The following is a 22068-nucleotide window of genomic DNA, read 5'->3' as shown; positions in this document are numbered from 1 at the left end:
CCTTTGTCTAAATAAACAGAATTTGGAGACCTTGTCTTTAATCAACTTGGTTTTGTGAATTTGTCCCACCGGAAAGATCTTCTATATTAAGAAGCTTTGTTAATGTAGAGATTGTCCTTTTTTTCAGTGCTAGAGATTGAACACAAGGCAACTGGGTAAAGTTCTCTGCCACTAAGCAACATCCCCAACCTACAGGTTGAATTCTTGATCAAGATCTGTACCTTAGTGAACTACAGATAGGTCTGAAGAAAAGCAACCCTGATTTTAAATGTCACCTACAAGAGTAAAATTTCCTAGGACTGATTGAATATAGATGTCCTTTAATATTGTCCTATGAGGAAATACATGGTAACAGCAGCTGCAGAGATCCCTGAGCCCGTAGCCACCAATATGGCCTTGTGGATAGGACTTCCTATTTGGATTGGAGCATCTCAGCAACACCTCAAATGGAACCACATTGCCTTGGAAAGCCATATGATGTAGTCTGAGAATTGATGTCATATTTATGGGGGATTTTCTGGGGCAGAGAAAATTATCTCAATTATGAAAGATCATATTCCCTTATTAAACCTTCTCTTCATTGCCCTTCACCCAGCCTCTTACTATTAGTCATAATAAAGAAATTTTATTAGCATCAATTAATTATACAAGGGGATTACATGTCAACATGTCAATGTATGCATACTATAAGACTCAACTCTAACCATTATTTTCCCCATTTTCTGTTTACCCAAATCAACCTCAAAAAACTTCATTGTTCTAGTTTTTTCATTGTTCTATTCTTATACATGTTCATAAAGTATCCTCCCCACTTCCATTAATAGATACTAGGGATCTACTACTGTGGAGTTCCTCATATTTGGAGGCATCTTGGTGCCCTGGTTTTTCTGCATTATAGTTTACATATTGAGGTCCATTCACTGGGTGGATGTTTTAGTAAGCTGGGGTCTTTCAAGCAAGTGTTCACAAAGCTCAGGCAGGACTGTGAAGTGGTAAAGTTTGTAAATTCTCTGAACTCAGGAATAGCTTAGTGGCAAGTTTTTGTCTATATGCTTATGACATCTGTCCTGGTCCCCTAGCACTACTCAGGTAAAGGTGAGTGAGATAGCTGCCTGTATGTCTTTGTGTTTGTGTTTTTGTTTCCTATGAGTTGAGGGCAAGGATAGTTGAGTGTCTAATTTTATGTGGATTCCAACCTAGAAATGTTATCTTTGTGTACTGAAAATCACTGATGGGTGCACAATGATTTTTCAGTCTGTGGGCCAATCAAGGTCCCAACTGCTGTACAAGTCCCTCTGTTCCCCCTGGGGAAGTAGATGGGCTCCCCCCAGAGCATTCCTCTAATATGCCCAGCAGTGAGAATGAAACAGCACATTGAGTTTTTCACCAGTGGTGATGGTCTGAAGGACTAAGTCTTCAAGTTTCAGTTTTTTCAGACTCTATCCAGAAGCATATCTCCTGTGCTAAGACAAGGCTGTGGAGTACCATATGGGTTCTATATTCAGAGCTCTCAGCCCCACCCAGTAGCCAGCACTCAAAGCCACCCAATAGCTCCTAGATGCTAAACAGTGTTCAAGTCATGGGCTAAGGGGCCATTTCTGTAGTAATTCTTGTATCCTGGAAATTACTCTACCCATGAGGGTGGCATCACCAACCTTTAGGCCCTTCTCCTCTTGCTGCTTTGAATTCTCATTTTGTCTATTCAGTCCCCTCCCACTCCAAGGCTCCTCCTCTGGTTGTTACCTAATTGTTCCCCAGGTCCCCATGTATAGTTGCCTTCCTGAGCTGCAGACTGAGCTCTCCCCACAGCAGAGGTGAGCATCTGGTTTTCTGAAGAATTCAGACAATGAAATTGTTCTCATCAGCAGGGTGAGACCTGGGCACCTGGACCCTGGTTAGGTGTCACAGATGGCACAAATCACCAATTGTTACTTTGCTTCCAACTCCCAGTTGGGTCTCAGTCTCTGGCATCCTGGCTGTCAACTAATGCATGTCCTGCACTCAACTAATGTAATCTGATACCTTACTTAGTTCCAAGCAGGAGCTCCAGTACAAGATGGTGCCTCACTGCCACTCTCTGAAATAGGGAGACTGAAAGCCATCCTAGGACTCACCAAATCCCCCTAAAGGGGGTTGATGATTTTGGGGTATGAAACTGCCCTACAGCTAACTAGGTCTTCCTGTCTCTCGTGGAGGTCTCCTAACTTGTGAGCCTCTTTGCCTCCCAGGGGACACAGGCTGGAGCTGCAATCTCTGTCCTAGTTTCCTGTTATCTTTTTGTTTCATCATACTTTTCTGCTGTCTTGTTCCTCTCTTTTAGTTCTCAATGTTCTTCCTTAGTTTTGCTCTTCTGAATACAGTAGTCTTTTTCTGTTAACGTGCTTCTGTCTTTTATTGATGATTTTGGTATTGATATTTCCTGGAATTGTTTGCTTTTTTTACTTCAGTTGTAACTATTACCTGTGCTTTTTGTGACCAGCAGCCACATGAGAAATGTGATTCTTGTGTTGAAAGAGTTAAAGAATAAATTGTAATTAATTACCAGCTGTGCTGCTTGTGACCAGCTAGCCAAGTTAGGGTGATAAATCTTTATCAAAGGAGTTTAGAAGAATAAAACTGCAATTACCAAGTGTACTGCTTATTAGAAAGAGAAATCTTTATCAATGGAGTTAAAGGAAATAAGGTCTGCTTTAGAGTGAGAGCTTTCCACTGACCTCATCAACCTCCTCCAACTGTATCTGCCAACCACTCCATTCCCAGCCTTGCTCCCAGACAGCCGTTATTTAAAAAAAAAAATTGTAAGCCTTTAATAAAAATTAAAGAATAGCCCTCTTTCTTGCCTTGTTATTCAGTTATGCTTAGAATGTGAGCCTAACTCCTTGACAAGGAGGAGGGGCAATTTGGACTGAGATAAAAACCCAGGAAAGAAGCCAGGCATTGGTGGCTCACGCCTATAATCCTACCTACTTAGAAGGCTGAGATCTGAGGATTGTGGTTCAAAGCCAGATGGGGCAGGAAAGTCCCTGTGACTCTTATCTCCAATTAACCACCAGAAAACCAGAAGTGGATCTGTGGCTTGAAATGGTAAAGAGCTAGACTTGAGCAAAAAGAGCTCACAGAGCGTGCTCAGGCCCTGAGTTTAAGCCTCAGGACAAATAACAAAAACAAATTTAGTGAACTGCTTTGCCCAGGGTGCCTACTTAGCTCTGGGGAAAGTAATGGTATTGTACCATTTTGCACAAAATTGTCTTGACAAACTCTCCTGTACCACTTCTGTGTCTATTCATTTCTAATAGTCTCACCTTTATTTCTCAGAGTTCTATGGAGAAAACCTCTACTCTGCCATCTTGCTTTACCCCCACGACCTTGAGAATTCTAGCCTAGAGAGATGAAGGCCATTTGGAAAGCAATGACTATGCTAACAGGTGGGATGGTATATCTTACCCAGGACTGGCTGTGGTTTGTCACCTTAAGGGAATGCACAATAAAGAATCTTGATTTTAAATCGTACTCATGGTTACATGAATAAATCTGGGCTTACTACTGCTCAGTCCTCAGGAGACAAGAGTTAGCAGGAAGAAATCAGGATGATTCACTTGGCTACCTTGAAGAAGATGAATGGAACATCTCAAAGCTCCATCATTTGTACTCACTGGCATCAAGGGCTTTTAGGAGGGAAAGGAAGAACAGAGCAGAAAGACTATATGTTGAGTAGGACTTTGTTATCTAAGGAGTACCTCTCCTTTTTCCTTCTTTAGAAACATTGGGACATAGAACACAATGGTCCTCAACCCCCTGTGGCTACCTCCTGCAGTTCTCTTTAGAAAGACATATTCTTATAACTAAGGACTAAGGAGGGGCACTGCAAAAGCCTTTGGGTGTTCTAGTTTGTGTCAATATAAAGAAAAATTTAGCAGTAACCTTTCAGTTGAGGCTTTACTTGAGAAGTTTTGTTTTGTCAAAAATCTTTGGCCTTCTTAGGTTTGTGGGACATGGTTCCAATCTTCACATGGCTTCCTCCCTATGTCTGTGCCTCTGTATCCACTTTCTACTTCTCATAAGGACACTATTAGAGTAGAGGTCCACCCTACTCCATTATGATTTTGTCTTAACTATAGTTAGACTTACTATAACCCATTGCCAAATAAGGTCACATTCTAAGGTATGGGGTGGGTTAGACTATGGGGTGGTTAGGGGGTTCATATTCAGCTACAAAATTATAATATTTTGCACAAATCAAGAGTTTATAGTTGTTTTCAAAACAAAGACAGCAGGCCAGTATTATGTTAGTTAGTACATGATCATATGTCTTAACTTCTATTTTGAAAAATTTTAAATATATGTAAAAATATGTGAGAAAACAAGGAAACCACATGTTTTCATCTTATATTTGAACAATTGTTAACTGTTGGTCTGTGTGCCCTCCCCTTTCCAGTTTATATGTGTAAACAATGTTTAAAATACTTTCATGTATATTATCTCCTTTCAATCTTGAGACAACGATAAAAAAAGTAGTTTAAGTAGTTTTACAGGAAAATTCAATTTTTTTAATTTTAATTTTTTATAGCAAATCACTATCTTAATGTAGATGCCAATTTTAAAGATAGTATGGGTGGAGAAGGAGATGCATTATGCCTTTATGCATGCTTTATTGTTTTGTTTTGTGAGTGCATTCTACTCCATTAGTACAGGAAAAAGAGGCTTTTGTCATGTTATAACCTTATCTCTTATTCCAACTGAATGGAGTGTGTGTGTGTGTGCGCGCGCACGCATGCGTGTGTGTATGTGAGTACTGAGGCTTGAACTCAGGGCTTGGGTGCTATCCTTGAGCTTTTTTTGCTCTACTTCTGGCACTTTGCTGGTTATTGGAGATAAGTATCTCATGGATACTTTGAACCATAATCCTCAGATCTCAGCCTCTTAAGAAACTAGAATTAAAAATATGAACTACCAATGCCCAGCTGAGTGAATTGTTTTTTAAGTAAGACTGTTATGGTATACTGTCAATTTCTGCTTTTCTAGAAATTCAGGTAATGAATAACTCTGGTTTCAGTTAATCTTTAAAAATAGGGTTTTACTGGACAAATTTTATTTACACATAATAAATGAAAAAGTCTGAAACGTTAAGAAAGCATCCTAATTCAGAACAATTCTAGGCCAAAAGTGATATTTGTAGATAATTCAAAGCAAAAAAAAAGTAAACCAAATGAGCCACTTAATCTGTGGTTTGGGTATCATTTTTTTCTGCCAGTAATCAATGAAAGTGAAAAGTATCCCTGGAATTTGAAGCTATTAGAACCTATTTAATTCAACATCATTCTTTCACATGATTGTGAATAACGATTTAATAGAAACATTTATATTCACGTGCAAATACTGATTACCAATAATTAGTATTTGAGTCCTGATTCTTTTCATGTGCTGATTTGCATAACCACATTCTTATCCTGTTTAGAGTTCCAAATGCTTAAACCAGTATAGGATTTTTTTCCCCTTACTCTCTTTTTCTGCTTGACTGAGAATACCAAGAATGTTCCCAATACTCACTTGAAGGTTGATTTAGTCACACTAGCAAAACCCCAGGCTCAAATGTCAAATGGGATCAGTTCAGTACACCGCACAAATCACACTGCAATCTTTTTGCTCCAGAAGTTATAGTTGCATATTAGTCATCACAGCAAATGTAAATGTTCAGTGATTATTCATGAGTTTTGCTAGCTTCCTAAATGGGAATTTTTTAACCTTTGTGTATTTGAAACAATTGAATGTTGAAATTCAGTGGCTGAAGGCAGCAATCCAGGCTTCATTAGTACAGAGGAAGCAGTGCTCACTTTGTTACACAAATAATTAGAGAGATTAAATGAAAATAAACAGTGAGAGGATGTGCTGAAGCTCTAAAGTTAGGTAATTATTTTAATTACTCTAGTGACTTCCACCAACCTTCATACCAATTACAGATCAAATTTAAATTGTTTTATAGAAGAATATCATAAGCTGTATAGAAAAAGTACTGTAGCTACCCAGTGATTATTCTTCATAGAAATGGTATTTTCTTCCAATTTCCATTAAAGAAATTTATTTCTATTACACCACCTAATAAATCTTACATATTTTCTCATGCATGATATATTTTTGCACATAAAAGTTTTGTACTCTGGTTGTATACTTCAAATGGATATTCTTGATAATATCTCTGTAACCCTATATCTTTATATATATGTATATTATTGTAAAGACACTGTACAGAAGTTACAGTTACATGAGCAAGGTAATAAGTCCATTTCCTATTGAGCATTGTTACCCTCTCCATTGTTGTTCCCTACCATCCCTTTCCTCCCCACCTCCCCCCAACTCCTCCCTCTCCTCCCCAAACTTGTAAAGTTCGTTTTCAACATAGTTCTTGTACATCTCGTTGTTACAATGGGTCATCTTGTATCCTTATTTCAGTATTTTGTTATTTCCCTTCCCCTCCCCAAATTAGAAAAATGTATATTTAAGATGCAGGACAACGGAATCAAATACAGTGACAACAGATGTAACCCTGTTGTAATCTTTATTGAGATTTGACCATTAGGGATTTTTGAGTCATTGAGTATAAAACAATATGGCACATTCACCCACTTGCAATAAGTGTCACTTAGAATCGTGTCATCCTTACTGTATGCCTTGACTTTGGGGCAATTGATTTCTTCTTTCTTCTTCCTATAGCTATTTAGGAAAACTCTAACACACCAATGGAAATCTCTTTCCCTATAGGTGGAGGCACTATTTGAAGATATTTCACTTCATATTTATGTGATAATTGTGATCAGAGAGACTCCCAGGTTAACTATTTCCATGTAGTGCCAATTTTGCTGCAAAACACTTATCCTCTTTAATCCTTGCAAGATTCCCATGGTGTACATAATAAGGAAATGGAGCCTTTGAGAAGCTCATTAAATTTGTAGAGTTGCACAAGGAAAAGTAGCCCAGCTGGGACTCAAACCCATGTCTGCCCAGCTTCAAGAAACATGATGGCTGAGAACAGATGAGATAAACCTGGCTAACCATGTATGTAATACAAAAATGGAGCAACAGCTCTTCATGTGCTCCTTAAACTGTGAGCACTAGCTAAAATCTCAAGTTCCAAATTTAACTGTTGTTCAGTAAAGAGCCTTGGTGTGGGAGAAGACAGGAAAGGGCTTACTATTAAGACTAGTTAAGACCTAACAGAAGCATCATTAAAACATCACTAATGAAAGTGATGTTTTTTTAATACAATTCACTGACCAGTTGATTTTTACTCCAGCTCACATGAGCCATTTTGTTCAACCAAATAAAAAAAATTTTCACAGAGTAAGTCTTCAGTAAGTATGGATGGTGGGTTTCAGTTTGTGTGCTGCCTTCTAGCATTTAAGGAAAGCCAGTATTGATTTCTTGCCCACCCCATTACCCTTACTCATGATGTTACATGCATACAAAGCCCAGAGCAGGGCATGAGTTTCCTAAGTTGTGTTTGTAAGTATTATGCCCACCTTTGGTCCTCAGCTCCACAGACTTGGGCTCCTCCCTGCCCTGGAGTTCCTGCTATACAGTGGGCCCTCTCTCCGCCCAGACCACATGAGCTCCCATCTACCTCACTTCCTACCCTGAGACGCTGCTGCTACCTAGAAAGTGGCAGATGCCATGAGCTCCTCTCAGGGAGCTCCTCTAATAAACCTTGTAATAATCTTTCTCCCGTGCCTGCCTGCCTCTGCGTGGTCCCCTGGGATGCTGTGATGGATCCTTTCGGTGTTCCATTCAAGATACATTGGGGCTCTTCTAGAATCTTGGTGGACATCCAATGGAATCTTTATTTTGATTTTAGGATGCACGAATCTGCAGAGCTTCAAATGTGATTTGTGAGTTAGGACAGCAAGCTTCAGTAGGTTAGGAGAAGAGACCAGTGTGTAAGATTTCACTCTCCAGTGTCAGAATGTGAGCATGAAATTGAAGCAACTCACAGATGGGCCACCCCCTATAATGGAAAGGAGGTTCAAGGTAGAGCCAGAAAAGAATACCCAGAAAGGTGAAGCAGACATCTCCTCCAAAAGCTATGCTTTGCCCTCTGAGAATGCACAGTTGGATTTGTGAACATAACTGAAGAAGGCAGAAAAATCAGAGAAGATACACTCAGAAATTATTTATCTGGAGCAGGAAGAGGGGGTGGGTATTCCTTCTGTTTGGAAGCCTCTCCCTGGGATGTGTGCCCACAAGTATGCTCTCTTCTTTCTTAGCCCACCATGAGTAGATCCCCTAGCTAGAAAAGGCAAAATCATGCGCCAACGGTGTACTTATCCAATGTACTTGTGCAGACGCTGTCATGGTTCCATATGCCATGGTCTGGTTCTGATGGTACCTCGCTGGTGTCTAGGAGTGCTGAGTGTTCAGAGGAAGAGGTGCAGGCTGTGCACAGGACGCCATAGGCTGCACTTCTAGACCCGTTCTTCCACTGGCCACATTTGACACTAACCTGGAAGAAATTCCTTTTAATCCTGAGTTTTGGTTTCCTTATCTGGAAAATGAAGGGGAAATGTGCTTTCCAACCTTCCTTGAAAGGATCGCAGGGAGAAAATTCTGGTGAGAGTAAACTGTAATGGGACTGTGGCTCCAGATTATTGAAGAAAAGCCAAGTTAAACCATACTCAGTTGGACTTTGAAGAATTTCCAAATCTAACTGCAGTCTGGAAGCGCTGTTTGGGATTGATGTCCTTCTTATGGGCTGCCTCACATTGCTCCCCCTCTCCCTCTCCCCCCCCCCGCTGTCCCTCCCTTTCTCTTCTCCCCTCCCCCTCCCTTCCTCTTTCCCTCCCTCCCTCCCTCCCTCCCAGGTCTCCGAGTTTTCCCGCAAGTGAATGGATTTTCCTGGCTGATCTCCAAAGACCTTGCAGTATTTTGGAAAGCTTAGGAGATCCGAGGACGGGCACCATCCCCGCCCGGGGTCGAGCCTCCCCGCGGGGAGCCTCCTCCCGCTCTCCTTTTGAGCCAGTGCAGGGGCCGCGGGCGGGCACAGACCCGCAGCGCCGGCCCTGTCGCTCCCGCCCGCCCGCCCGCCCGCCCGCCCGCCCGCTCTGGCGGCCCCTCCCAGCCTGGGCTGCGCTGCCGTCTTCCCTCCGGAGGACTGGGGGGACGCTGGAGTCTGCAGCGCCCCCGCCCCCCGGCTTTTTCTTTCTTTGCTTGCTTTGGGATCTTGCTGCCAGAGCCGCGAGAGGTTCTGAGAAGAAAAGAACGGGTACGGGAGGAGCTCGGGTGTCTGCTGCGGCGCGGGAATAGAACTGGGGACATCACATCTGTCGGGTCCCCCGCCCTCCCGCCACGGGTGTCGGCGCCAGGGTGGGAAGCCCCCGGCACCTGCTGCCCGCCTCGGAGCAAGTCCCAGGGAGCGTCACTGGGGTCCGCAGCTGGGCACCATTCCCTGCAGCGGCACCGGACAGGAGCAGCGAGGCGCCCCGGGTGTCGCCTCAGCCACCCCGGCTTCGGAAAGCTCGTGGTGCTTTCCCTGCGCTCGCCCCAACTCCGGGGCTAACAGCTCGCGGCTGGACCGAGTCCCGCTTCCCGCGGACTCCCCGAGAGCGAGGGCACCCTGGCAGCCCGGCCCCCGGGCCGCTGGCACCCCTTCTAATTCCAGCTGTGCCAGCCCGGGCGCGGATCCCGCACGCCGAGCTGGGGAGCTCTGGGGCTCGGGGCGCCCGAGGGGGAGAGCGTGCGGGCCGCGGCCCCCTGAGCGCGGGCGCCGCCGCCACTGTCCAAGCCGCGCACTTCCCCGCGCACGTCCAGCTCGTCCCCTTCTTCTGGGGCGTCCGACCCGGGGGCAGTGCGCGCCATGAAGTCGGTGCTGTTCAGCCGCTTTTTCATCCTCCTGCCCTGGATCCTGATCGTCATCATCATGCTCGACGTGGATACGCGCAGGCCCGCGCCGCCGCTCACCCCCCGTCCGCACTTCTCTCCCTACGCCGCCGCGGGCCGTGGGGCCGCCCGCGTCCCGCTTCCCCGCAGGGTCAGCCCGGGGCGCCACGCCGAACAGCGCAATGAGTCTCGGCCGCGGGCGGAGCCGGAGCCGCCGCTGCCCACCATCTATGCCATCACGCCCACCTACAGCCGCCCGGTGCAGAAAGCGGAGCTCACCCGCCTGGCCAACACGTTCCGCCAGGTGGCGCGGCTGCACTGGATCCTGGTGGAGGACGCGGCGGCGCGCAGCGAGCTGGTGAGCCGCTTCCTGGCGCGGGCCGGGCTGCCCAGCACGCACCTGCACGTGCCCACGCCGCGGCGCTACAAGCGGCCGGGGCTGCCGCGCGCCACCGAGCAGCGCAACGCGGGCCTCGCCTGGCTGCGCCAGACGCACCAGCAGCAGCGCTCTCAGCCTGGCGTGCTCTTCTTCGCCGACGACGACAACACCTACAGTCTGGAGCTCTTCCAGGAGGTAGCAGCCTGCCTGCCCTGCTGGGGGACCACGGCGGGAGGGACCCTGGGTCTGGCCGCGCTGAGGTCGCACGTTTGGAGTTCTGGGTTCCCGTGCACACATTCGGGGCTCCTCGCTCGTTGTGCAGGTGGAGAAGCCGGAGAGGACAGGTGTGGCCTAGGAGGAAGGGAATTTGCCTTAGGTTTTCTTGGCCTCTGGACTGTGGCCAAGCGGCTTGGGGTTGCAGTCCAGACCCAGAAGCAGGCCTAATGTACGGGGTGACGTCCAGGTAATTCGGAATTGAGCAGCGTGTAGGTGGAGGTGGTGTTTAAAACTCAGGTTAGGGATAAATCTCTCCTATGTATGCTACGGAAATGATAGTGAAGACACTTCCATAGGTCCCCCATCCATCGCTTCCTATTCTCCACAAAATAGTTCTTTCTGCCCCTGAAGATAGCTTCTTTTTTTTCTTTCAAGGAAACCTTGTTTGGCAAATAAGTTGGAATTGTTTTGCTCTGTGGTTATGTTTTTTTGCAAAAGGCAGCATCTGGGCTGCTTTCCTCTTTCTGACCTTTCTGGAAGGCCTCTGTACTTTCTGGTAAGATCTTGTTTGCTGCTTATGGCAGGCCAACACACTTATCCAGCACAGGTGGAGTTATTTTAAGCTGATATTTTACAGTGGAGCTGTGAATAGTCTACAAAGAAAACTGAATTGCATGGTTCCCTTCCCCATCCCCCACCCCCTTACCCCATTACAGCCAAAAGAAAGCTTGTTGGTGTCTTTGTCCTCTGAGACTGTAGCGTTCTTCCATCTGAAATTCCTTGACATCCTGCTGGCTACCAACTCCATCTCCCCCTTTCCTCAAGTAAATTGGACACTAAAAAAACAGTGTGGGTTGGCACTGGTAAAACAGTCTGTGTCTAGTAATGGAAAGCCCTAACTCTCCCCCAGCCCACACTTTCATCCTTATCTCTGTTTTGTTTTCGGAATCTCAGGACAATTCATCTGTACCCTACCTGTTGAATTTTTTATCGATTCCATTCCATGATTGGTGGCTCACGCCTGTCAGCTACTCAGGAGGCTGAGATCTCAGGATTGAAGTCAGCCAGAGCAGACAAATCAGGATACTCTTATCTCCAGTTAACCATCAAAGAACCAGAAGTGGAGGTATGGCTTAAGTAGTAGAGTTCCAGCCTTGAGCAAAGAAACTAAGCAAGAGTGCAAGGCCTTGGGTTGGGAAGATAGCTCAGTGGTAGAGTGCTTGACTTGCATGCAAGAGGCCGTGTGTTTGATTTCTCAGCACCATATAAGCAGAAAAAGCCAAAAGTGGTGCTGTGGCTCAAGTGGTAGAGCGCTAGCCTTGAGCTGAAGAGCTGAGGGACAGCGCCCAGGCCCAGAGTTCAGGCCCATGACCAACAACAACAACAAAAAAAAGTGCAAGGCCTTGAGTTCAAGCCACATTTACACACACACACACACACACACACACACATTCCTTAAGGTTAATTGTCACCTTCATTTTATTTATCTGTCTTCTAAGATAAAATGAATAGTTGTTCTTCATCTTTTCTTCTTCATTGCATAGTGCTTTCCGTCCATATTTCTCCAGAGACATAAGCTTGGTAGTGAATGGCATAACAGCAGTAAAGTTGATATATATTATTTGAAGGATCTGCTTTTATTTTAAAATTGGGCTGCTTCAGTGTTCCTCCCCTAAAAGAAGTGGCTTATATTCTTTATTATTATTATTATTTTATTTTATTTTTGTGAACACACTGTACAGAGGGGTTACAATTACATGGGCAGGATAATGCGTACATTTCTTATCAAGCATTGCAGCCTCCTCCTTTGTTTACCCTTCACATCCCTTCCCCGCCCCCCCACCCAATCCTCCCCGCCCCCCCACCAACGTTGTAAAGCTCATTTTCGACATGACAACTTGTACTTCTCATTGTTGCAACAGGTCCACCTGTATCCTTAAATGACTTGTTTTTCCCTATCTCCTCTACAAGTTATACTGACATCAAATATAGTGAAAGCAGGGGTTATACTGTGGGGGAGGGACATACAAAGCAACAAAGAGATAATCTTATAAATGCGTTAGAAACACATGCATGAAAGAAAAAACATTAAAATACATATCTAAGGGTTCATTTTCCTAACATCACATTATCTGACCTTTTCTGCTTGACTCAGACATATACTAGATATTGCAAATAAGGGAAACCATGGGACCTATGTTTCTTTGGGCCTGGTTTACTTCACTTAATATAATTTTTTCCAAGTTTTTCCATTTCCTAACAAATGGGGCAATGTCATTCTTTCTGATGGAGGCATAAAATTCCATTGTGTATATATACCAGATTTTCTTGATCCATTCATCTACTGAGGGGCATCTGGTCTGATTCCATATCTGAAGTGGCTTATATTCTGAATCAAAGAACTTCACATTTCAGTGCTCAGGAATTTTTATTTTTGTTTTGCCAGTCATGGGGCTTCAACTATGGACCTGGGTGCTGTACCTGAGCTCTTCAGCTCAAAGTGAGCACTCTACCACTTGAGCGACAGCGCTACTTCCGGTGCTCAGTAATTTAAAAACCAAGTCTTTATTTATATATTTTTAATCTGGTTCAACTTGAAAGCTGCCTTACCTGTGAAGAATTCATGGCCCCGTTTAAGCAAAATAATTCAAATCATTGTTAATAAGCATTGATGGAATGGACTGTGAAAGGGAATTAGTTCCATTTATCACAGCTTTTAGCTTATTGGCAAGAGTGTTAAGCAAGTGCAGAAGTTGGCACATACAGGCAGTGAATACAGCCTTCCTTTAACGCTTCTCAAACTGAAAGAAGGGCTTGTGGTGGAGGATATTTAGAAGCAGGAGAAAGTATTCCCTTCCCCATGTGTCTGTGGGAGAAGGTGGGGAGAAGATAAAGAGGAGAGGAAGACGAATAGTAACAAAATAGAAACTAAAGTAAAACCCATGCAAACTTCCTCAGGCTATAAAATTTTGCACAATGAGAGGCAATGAAATGATCAAAATAAATAAACTTAAGTGACATTTTGTGGAGAGATGCCAACTATATAAAATACATAACAGGTTGGCTTAATTTAGAATGTAAGTTCTATATTGCTCAGCCAGGCATTTTGTGACCACTAGACTTTGCCTCTGGTTCTCTCTCCCTCACCTGTGATTGCTTACACAGAACAGGGCGCCCTTTTTCATAAATGCATTTTGACATTTAGTTTTTTCTTCTTACAACTTTTTTCCTTGTATGGCAAACAACATTTGAACTTGATCCAGTGGAGTTTATGCATCCTTTTGTCTTTGTGCATTTCTCAGAATTTCAAGTTCTTTTAAACCTCAGTTTTATTCATGAGATGGGTTACCATATACCCATTCTGGAATTAATGATTCTATTGTGAACTATAGTGTAGATGCTATTTTCTTGGAGAACAAATAGGACCTGGTATAACTAATAAAGACATGAGTCGTTGCAGGAAGAGAAAGACACTCAACATGGATTCTGTAGGGATAAATCTCAGCCCCTTATGTTGCATGTATATACACAACTTAGTTTATAAGCCGTACTTAAGAATGACCCAAGTCAGGCTTCATCTGTTATTCGTAGTACTTCTAATTTTCCTGTATGATGTTAGATAAGATAAAAGGAGGGAAATGAACCAGTTACAAATTAGCTCATTGAGTATTGGCTGCAAATGAAGGAAAGTAAAGGATGAAAGGTCTCCAAATTAAATTAAAGACACACCAGGCATCTGTGTTCAATTATTCCTCCCTGGTAACTGGAATAAGGTTTTTCCTCCCTCCCATACAGCTAACTAATTTTCAGCTTTCTTTCAAGTGAGCTGCACTGCAAGGAAAGTAATGTTTCTAGGGAACAACCCTATTTGAACAGCCAATTCAATTTGCAAATGAAGCCGAGTGTGAGAGACAAAATGTGTCCACCAGAAAAGCAGGTGGTAGGGTTTTTCTAGGTTTCAAGTACCTCAGCAACTGGTGCAGAGCTTCCTAAGGCATGGATGGGCTTTCAGGCATGGATCCCTGGTAATCTTGCCTGCCTGTGCATCCTATCGATCCAGCTCTCTGAAAAGCGTATTTACAAAGGATTTAAGCTGCTTTAATAAAAGCCACAACTACAGATAAGTGTGACTATATCTCTTTCTACTTTCAGTGCCACTATTGATCAGATTTCTGTTCTTCATCAGAAAACCTTCAAAGCTAACCAAAGGTTATGGTTTTCAGTGAAGTTAGTTTGGAAATCAATTGAACTGAAAAATTTGAAAGAAAATAGTACTTTAGGGTTGGCTCATAATCCTGCCTAAGCTGAGATCCAGTTTTGAAGCCAGCATGGGCAGACAAATCCAAGAGACTCATCTCCAGATAACCAGCAAAAAAGTTAGATGTAGAGGTGTAGAGCACTACAGGAAAAAGTTAAGAGCGCAAGGCTCTGAATTCAAGCCTTAGTATTGGCACCAAATAGTACTTCACAAGCAAGAAATTAACAAAAAAAATACTAAACTAAAAACAGTTTAATCTTAAAGAGAGAAGACTGGAAGACAAGGCAGGTCAGACATTTAAGGAATGCATGGAAGGAGTGAGTTAATGAGACTTGCTTCTTGAAGACATTTCTAGAAACAGTGAAGTGGAAGAAAGAGGCCTTCACTTGATTTTGTGTTATTGTTGGACTGTGATGCTGTTTGTGTGCACTAGACAGATGAAGTTAGTGAGGTTTAATTCTGTCTTATTACTGTAGGGACTATTTCTGTGTTTCCCTTTTCATGCTTACTGAAGCCATAAGCCAAAAGACATTCGAGTTAATAATGCTTGACCCTTTTTGCCCTGAGTAGCAACTAAAGTTTGTGAAAGTAGACAATAGTTTTACCTTTTTAAGTGTCTAAGCTTAGAGTGACTCTAAAACTCTTAAACCTAGAAGGGTCCCTTGGTGGTAGCCCTAAATGACTGCATGAAATGTTCCCCTTGTATTTTATATTTTTACCCTGTGAAAACATATTAATAGGTATGCCACAGGCCTGATGAAATGTAAAAATTTTGTTAAAAAATGTGTATAGAAAACTACAGCCAAAAAAAAAAAAGAAAACTACAGCGAGTTTTCTTGGACTATAAATGTTAGATCTATAGATTTCCTTTAGTCTCTCTGGGTGTGTCTTGAATTATGGCCCACTTTTAAAATAGGGTTTCCCTTAGAGAGCATCACTTTTCATTTGGATTTTGAGATTTTAATAGGCCGGGAATAATTCAGGTTTAGAAGACATTTCTCCATCTGCCTCTCCTGCTGATGCATCTCCCTACCCATCATTTGTCTTCCCTCAACTGACTCTCATGAATAGGCATAAAGACATGGTTTGATGTGATGAATCTTGTGTCTTTTAAATATTTAGGCTGTTCTTTACTTCTTGGAAACTGTAGTGTGTGCTTGCATCCTCTCTCTCCTCTACTTGCTTCTAGATTATAAGCTGGTACATTTTCTCTCATGTGAATAGTAATGAAATACTAATTGCTTTTAAGGCATGCTACAAAAACAAAATAGGATAAACAAAGGCTATGGTCTTATTTATTAACTATTCCAGGTAGTACTCAAGTTGTGTATGTGTATGTGTTCACAGAATTCAGTAATATTCAAGCCTTTTGCACTGTGGTGAAAATTTGCTCAGTCTGTTACATTAGCCCATCAATGTCTGCTTGATTCATGGTGCTATTGAAGCATGAAATTTATATTTTTATATGATTCTCAAAATTTTCTTGGAAACAAAAGTAAAATAGTTACAGTAGTCCATAGATGGGTTGGTTTAGAATGCATTTCCAGTTTACAATAATAAAGCTACAGTAATTTTGTACATGTGTGTCTGTTCTGGGGCTTGAACTCAGGGCATGGATACTGTCCCTGAGCTTTTTTCGTGAGGCATGAATATAGTCCTTTGGTGAGTGAAGGAATTTAAAGAAGTAGAACATGATTATAGCTTAATCTTTACTACTGAACAATTCAACCGGCATCACCTTTTTAATTTATTTTTTCATGTACTAAGATTGGAACTCAGGCCGTTACACTTGACTAGCTTGTTTGCTTACTGGGGCTCTACTATTTAGGCCATGCCCACAGCTTAGTTTTTTGCTAGTTAATTGGAAATGAAGTTTTGAGGCCATTTCTGCTGGCTTTGAATTGACATCCTTAGATCTCAGCCTCCCAAGTAGCTAGGATTACAGCTGTGAGCCACAGTGCCAAGCTCATTATCACTAATTTTGATAGAAGCACTGGAAGTAGTTGAGAAGGTCCTCTAGCCTTTGTGTGGCAGAGAGAGAAGTTTGAATCCATGTCCCCTGATTCTAAAGGTTGTGCTACTAATGTCCCTGAAACTGTCTTTAGGACATAGTCAGATGGGAGTAGGTCACCGGAATATTTAAAGCACTTGACTAGCAAGAGTCTCTGATAGTGTTGATACCTTCTGCCTTTTTTTTTTTTTTGGTCTGGTTGTGGGGCCTGAACTCTGGGTCTGGCCACTGTTCCTCAGCTCTTCAGCTCAAGGCTAGAGCAATACCACTTGAGCCACAGCGCCACTTCCAGCTTTTTTTCTTTTTGCTTATGTGGTGCTGAGGAATCGAACCCAGGGCCTCATGAATGCAAGGCAAGCGCTCTATCACTGAGCCACCTTCCCAGCCCCCTTCTGCCTTTTTTGAACTCAAGTCTTTTTTGGCTTTCTTATCAACTTTCCTTTCCCTTCTCTTGACTTTTTTTTTCTTTTATGGTTAACTATTTCTCTATATGTTTATGGAGTACAGAAGATATTTTTGTGTATTTATATATTTTTCCTTTATGGTTAACTATTTTAATTTGACCAGAACTCTATATGTGTGTGGAGTACAGAAGATATTTTTGTGTATTTATATACTATGGAATGTCTATATTAAGCAATTAGAATTCAGTACCCTACATACTCATTTTTGAGGTATTGAGAATGTTTTAAATATACTCAATATTCAATGTGTTATAGATTGTATTCACCACATTGTACAATAGAGCTTCTGAATTCTTCTCTACTAATTTAAATTCTGTGTTTTTGGCCAACAACTTCCTAAACCTGCCCTTACCTTTTCCTACCCCTCATGTCCTTTTTTTTTTGTTCTAGTACTAGGGCTTGAACTCAGGGCTTCATACTTTCTTTTGGCTTTTTTGCTGAAGGCTGGGGCTATAACCCTAGAGCTCCACTTCTGTCACTTTGCTGGTTAATTGGAGATAAGAATCTCATGGATTTTTCATGGGCTGGCTTTGAACCACAATTCTCAGGTCTCAGCCTCCTTAGCAGTTAGGATTACAGGCACTTGGCTCTCATGTCATTTTGCTTATGAAAATTTTATAACTTCCTGCACTGTCTCCCTGACAGACAATTTAATGTTTTAAATATTTTTTAAGTCTGAGGGAAATTGCCAGATTAGTGTATCAGCTGTCGTCCTACTTTTTAAGTGTGTTCCTGTAAATAGATAATAAAGCTAGAGGGCAAACATTAAAGTAATTTTTGCCCTTTTCTGAGGTACATAGAAACCACAACTCTGTCTTTCAGGCATCTTCTCAGGGCAGGCAGAATGGAATGGAAGAATAATTTTCAGGGTGGAATGGAGTATGGGGATAGAATGAACTGTTTCAGGAGCATTCACTGCATTACAGAGGAGAGAAGCAGGGGATCTGAGTCAATCAGAGAAAAAGCTCATGTGACAGTGTGCACCTTATGAGGGCTGTCCATGCTCCTCCTAGCCATAGTCATCTCTCTGCTTGCTTCTTGGTAGGAGGCTTCTTAATTTTCCTGTCCAGTTTCTTCTGGAATTGGGACTTGCCTTTGGTTTCAAACCTAAATGAACAAATTATTGGCTGAGTCTTGTATGCCTAAAATGCATAAAACACCCATAGCAGCATTGAGGGGAGCAGTCATATTCTTTACCAAAGGTCAAATCTTTTGGCCCACTTCCCCAAATAGCTAGCAGCTCAGTAGTTTGTGGTTCATATTATCTGTTTTTTTAAATTTATTTATTTATTTTTGGCAATACTAAGGATTGAACTTAGACCCTCATGCTTGCTCAGCTTGCCTACCTGGAAGATGTTCTGTCACTTGCAACATGCCTCCAGACCTAGTTTTTGCTGGTTAACTAGAGATGGAGTCTAAAAAACTTTTTTTTTCCTGGGCAACCTAGAGCTACAGTCTTCTAGATCTCACTGTCCTGAATAGTCCTGAATAGGATTACTGGTGTGAGCCACTGGCTCCCTGTTAGTTTGTTGTTTTAATCAGTCTCCTTCATCAACAGAAAGAACTTTGAACATGATGTACACACACTGACTTGAAGACTTGTCCTGTCAGCTTTCAGTGCAGGTGTGTCTTGTCTCTTAGTAGGAGCACACAATTCTGAAAACCTGTACTTTTAAAGATTCTTTCTTATTGCTTGTCTAGAGTCAGTGTGTGCTGAGAAATGTAAGATTTAGAACATGGAATTAAGGAAGTGATACTTGAGCTGTGGCGGAAACAAGTGGGTGATGGCGCAGAGGGAAGAGGAACCTCTCCAGGGAGATGCAGCCTTATTTGTAATCTGGGAAAAGAGGATATGTGGGATACCCTGAGACCTGAAAGATGTTCTTGATGGCCAGGGGCTGGGAGGAGGACAGGTGGAGGTGAAGAAGTAAGCATCCACTTTTCCATGCCCTGTGTGCCCAAGTGTGATTCTTTTCTTTGGACAGCTTTTAGTAACCAAAAGAAACAAACTCTTTGGTTTTATTTTGGAAGTGGTATTTAACTGGATATAGTCATGACCTTCTCTAAACCTGTGAATTTAAAGATATGCACAGCAAGCCAGGTACCAGTGGTTCATGCCTGTAACCCTATCTACTCAGAAGGTTGAGATCCGAGGACTGCAGTTTGAAGCTAGTCTAGGCAGGAAAGTCTGCAGACTATCTCTAACCAATGAAAAGCAGGAACTAGAGCTGAGGCTTAAGTGGTAGAGTGCTAGAATAGAGTGAGAAAGCTAAAGGACTGTGCTCAAGCTCTAAGTTCAAGCCCCAGCACTAGCACACACCCACCCCCCCCACACACACAAACACATACACACACACACAAAACACACATGCATACACCTGCACACAATGCACACATGCACACACACACACACACACACACACACACACAGCAGTGTGAAGAACATACTTTCCTTCTTCTTGTATTTGTCTTTTGCCTCTGGCCTTCAGAATTACCCACTAGGCAGATCTTTCACTTGTTTTTATTGTTGGTGGTAGTAGTCATGGGGCTTGAACTGGGGGCTTGGGCGTTGTCCCTGAGCTCTTTTGCTCAGGGCTGGTACTCTTCCACTTTGAGCCACAGTGCCACTAGTAGTTAATTGGAGATAAGAGTCTCACAGGGACTTTTCTGTATGGGCTAGCTTCAAACTGCAATCCCCAGATCTCAGCTTCTTGAGTAGCTAGGATTACAGGCATGAGCCACAGATGCCCACCTCAAATCTTTTAACTGTTACAAGAGATAAGATAGTAAAAGAATTAAACTATTAGGAAAACTGTGAGTAGTATTTTATAATAAGGAGTTCATACTGTGTTAATCAGGCTGACCTTGAACTCAGGATCCTTCTACCTTAGCTCCCAAGGTGTTAGGATTATAGGCATATGCTACAACACCTGGTTAGTAAATACTAAATGCCTAGTTGTGCTAAGGATGTGGTGGTGTAAAATTTTGCAAATGCTTTATAGATGTTTGGAGCAGTACTTAGCATGCTATAACTGTGCATGAATATTTGTTGAATGCATAAAACACTTAGAAGCTGAAGGAATTGATTACCAAAGAAAATTTATTCCAGAAAATAATCCTGTATAGAATGTCATTTAAATAATAGTTCCAAGTTACTTACTGTTTTAAGATTATATTGAGTCATCCAGGCCCAAGTGGCTCATACCTGTAATCCCACCTACTCAGAAGGCTGAGATCTGAGGATTGAAGTCAGGCCCAAGCAGGCAAATTGAAAGACGATTAATTTCCCAATTAATCATCAGAAACCTGGAAGTGGAAGTGTGGCTTACATGGTAAAGTACCAGCCTTGAGCAAAAGACCCAAGCAAAAGCAGGAGTCTTTGAGTTCAAGCCCTAGTACTAACATACAAAATATTCTCTTGAGCCATTAAATATTAAGTGATAAAGATAAATGTGACACCTTACTTTAAGTGCTTAATAGGCACGAGGGGGAGTTATATCAAGGTAGCTATTGAATGTTGGGCCTCTACACGCGCAAGAAAGTTTGGGTGCTGGTAGGATCTCAGACAGGAGCTGGGGAGTAAACAGCCCCTTGTTCAAGGCCAGCTTCAGTACTTGCATTACATTGGCAAGGGTTGCCTACCTTATGCGGTTGCTTTGGGTACTGAATTATGGACCTGTCCTGTATAATCAGCAACCAAAAATTGCTCCTTTTGTCTTACTAAGAAACTAATTTCCTATAAAGATAGTACTGGTGCTTACTAGTTTAATAGTTAAAAGAGTGCTTAATAGTTCAATGCCCAATTTTGTAACATTTATGCTGTTTTTATAGTCATTATTAATTGTGATGGGCTAAGTGATTCCAAAAGGGGTTTTAAGACAAGCTGAGCACCAGTGGTTTTCACTGTAATTCTAACTACTCAAAGTGGGTTGAGATCTGAGGATCCAGGTTCTAAGCCAACCCAGGCATACAAATCTGAGAGTCTTTATCTTCAATTACCCAGCAAAAAAAGGTAGAAGTGAAGTTGTGATTCAAGAAGTAGAGCACTAGTTATGATTAAAAAAAACAAGCTAAGTAAGAAGCCAAGTGTGGATACCTCACACCTATAATCCTAGCTACTCAGGAGGCTGCGTTCTGAGGATCACAGTTGAAAGCCAGCTCAGGCAGAAAAATCTGTGTAACTCTTATCTCCAATAAACTACCAAAATGAAAAAGCAAAAGACAAAATCCAGAAGTGGAGCTATGGCTCAAGTGGTAGAGTACTAGCTTTGAGCAAAGAAGCCAGGGACAGCACCAAGCCTCTAAATTAAAGCCCCAGAACACACGCTCTCTCTCTCTCTCTCTCTCTCTCTCTCTCTCTCTCACACACACACACACACACACACACACACACAAACACACACACAAACACACACATACACACACATACACACACACAACACACAGCCACAGGACTTTTTTACAACTTTAATTTCTATATGCATATTGCCACTGCTGATTTAAGTATAGGAGGATCACATTCCTCCTATGTGGCCATCCCACATGTCAACATATTAGATAATTGCACTATATCAGTTGATTAGATTCTTCTCAACTCTCCACTCTTCACATGGTGATTTTATTGCCAGGGAACTGACAAGAGAGAAGAGGTATACTCTTGGCTTTCTCGAATTAGGCTGTACCCAAACAGAACTGCAATAACTGGTATCTTAATTATACCATTGGGTGTTACCAGAATAATTAGAGGACAAAATTAAATAGGGCTTGTCTACAAACGCTCTTGCAAAAAAAAAACCCACAAAATTCTAAAGGAAAAGGGATGAAAGGAGGTAAAGGATATTCTTCTTTGGGTTGTGAGGTCTGAGGCTGACTCTAA

The 22068-nt window shown here is 42.5% G+C and overlaps 1 protein-coding gene across 2 annotated transcripts in view; it reads left to right on the top strand.

Annotated features, from left to right (window-relative positions):
• The first annotated feature begins 9841 nt into the window (after positions 1-9841).
• B3gat2 (beta-1,3-glucuronyltransferase 2) overlaps positions 9842-22068 on the top strand; it is a 47709-nt gene continuing 35482 nt past the window's right edge. The window contains exon 1 of one of the 2 annotated variants that reach the window (XM_013033627.1): positions 9842-10222. In XM_013033627.1, the coding sequence (XP_012889081.1) occupies positions 9842-10222 (381 nt within the window). Of the gene's footprint in view, positions 10439-22068 lie in introns of both variants that reach the window. The other variant, XM_013033626.1, reaches the window with a different exon arrangement.

This window comes from Dipodomys ordii, unplaced genomic scaffold (assembly GCF_000151885.1).
Source record: "Dipodomys ordii isolate 6190 unplaced genomic scaffold, Dord_2.0 Scaffold172, whole genome shotgun sequence".
NCBI lineage: Eukaryota > Metazoa > Chordata > Mammalia > Rodentia > Heteromyidae > Dipodomys > Dipodomys ordii.
Note: the sequence above shows the minus strand (reverse complement) of the source record. Positions and strands in the feature narration are given on the sequence as shown.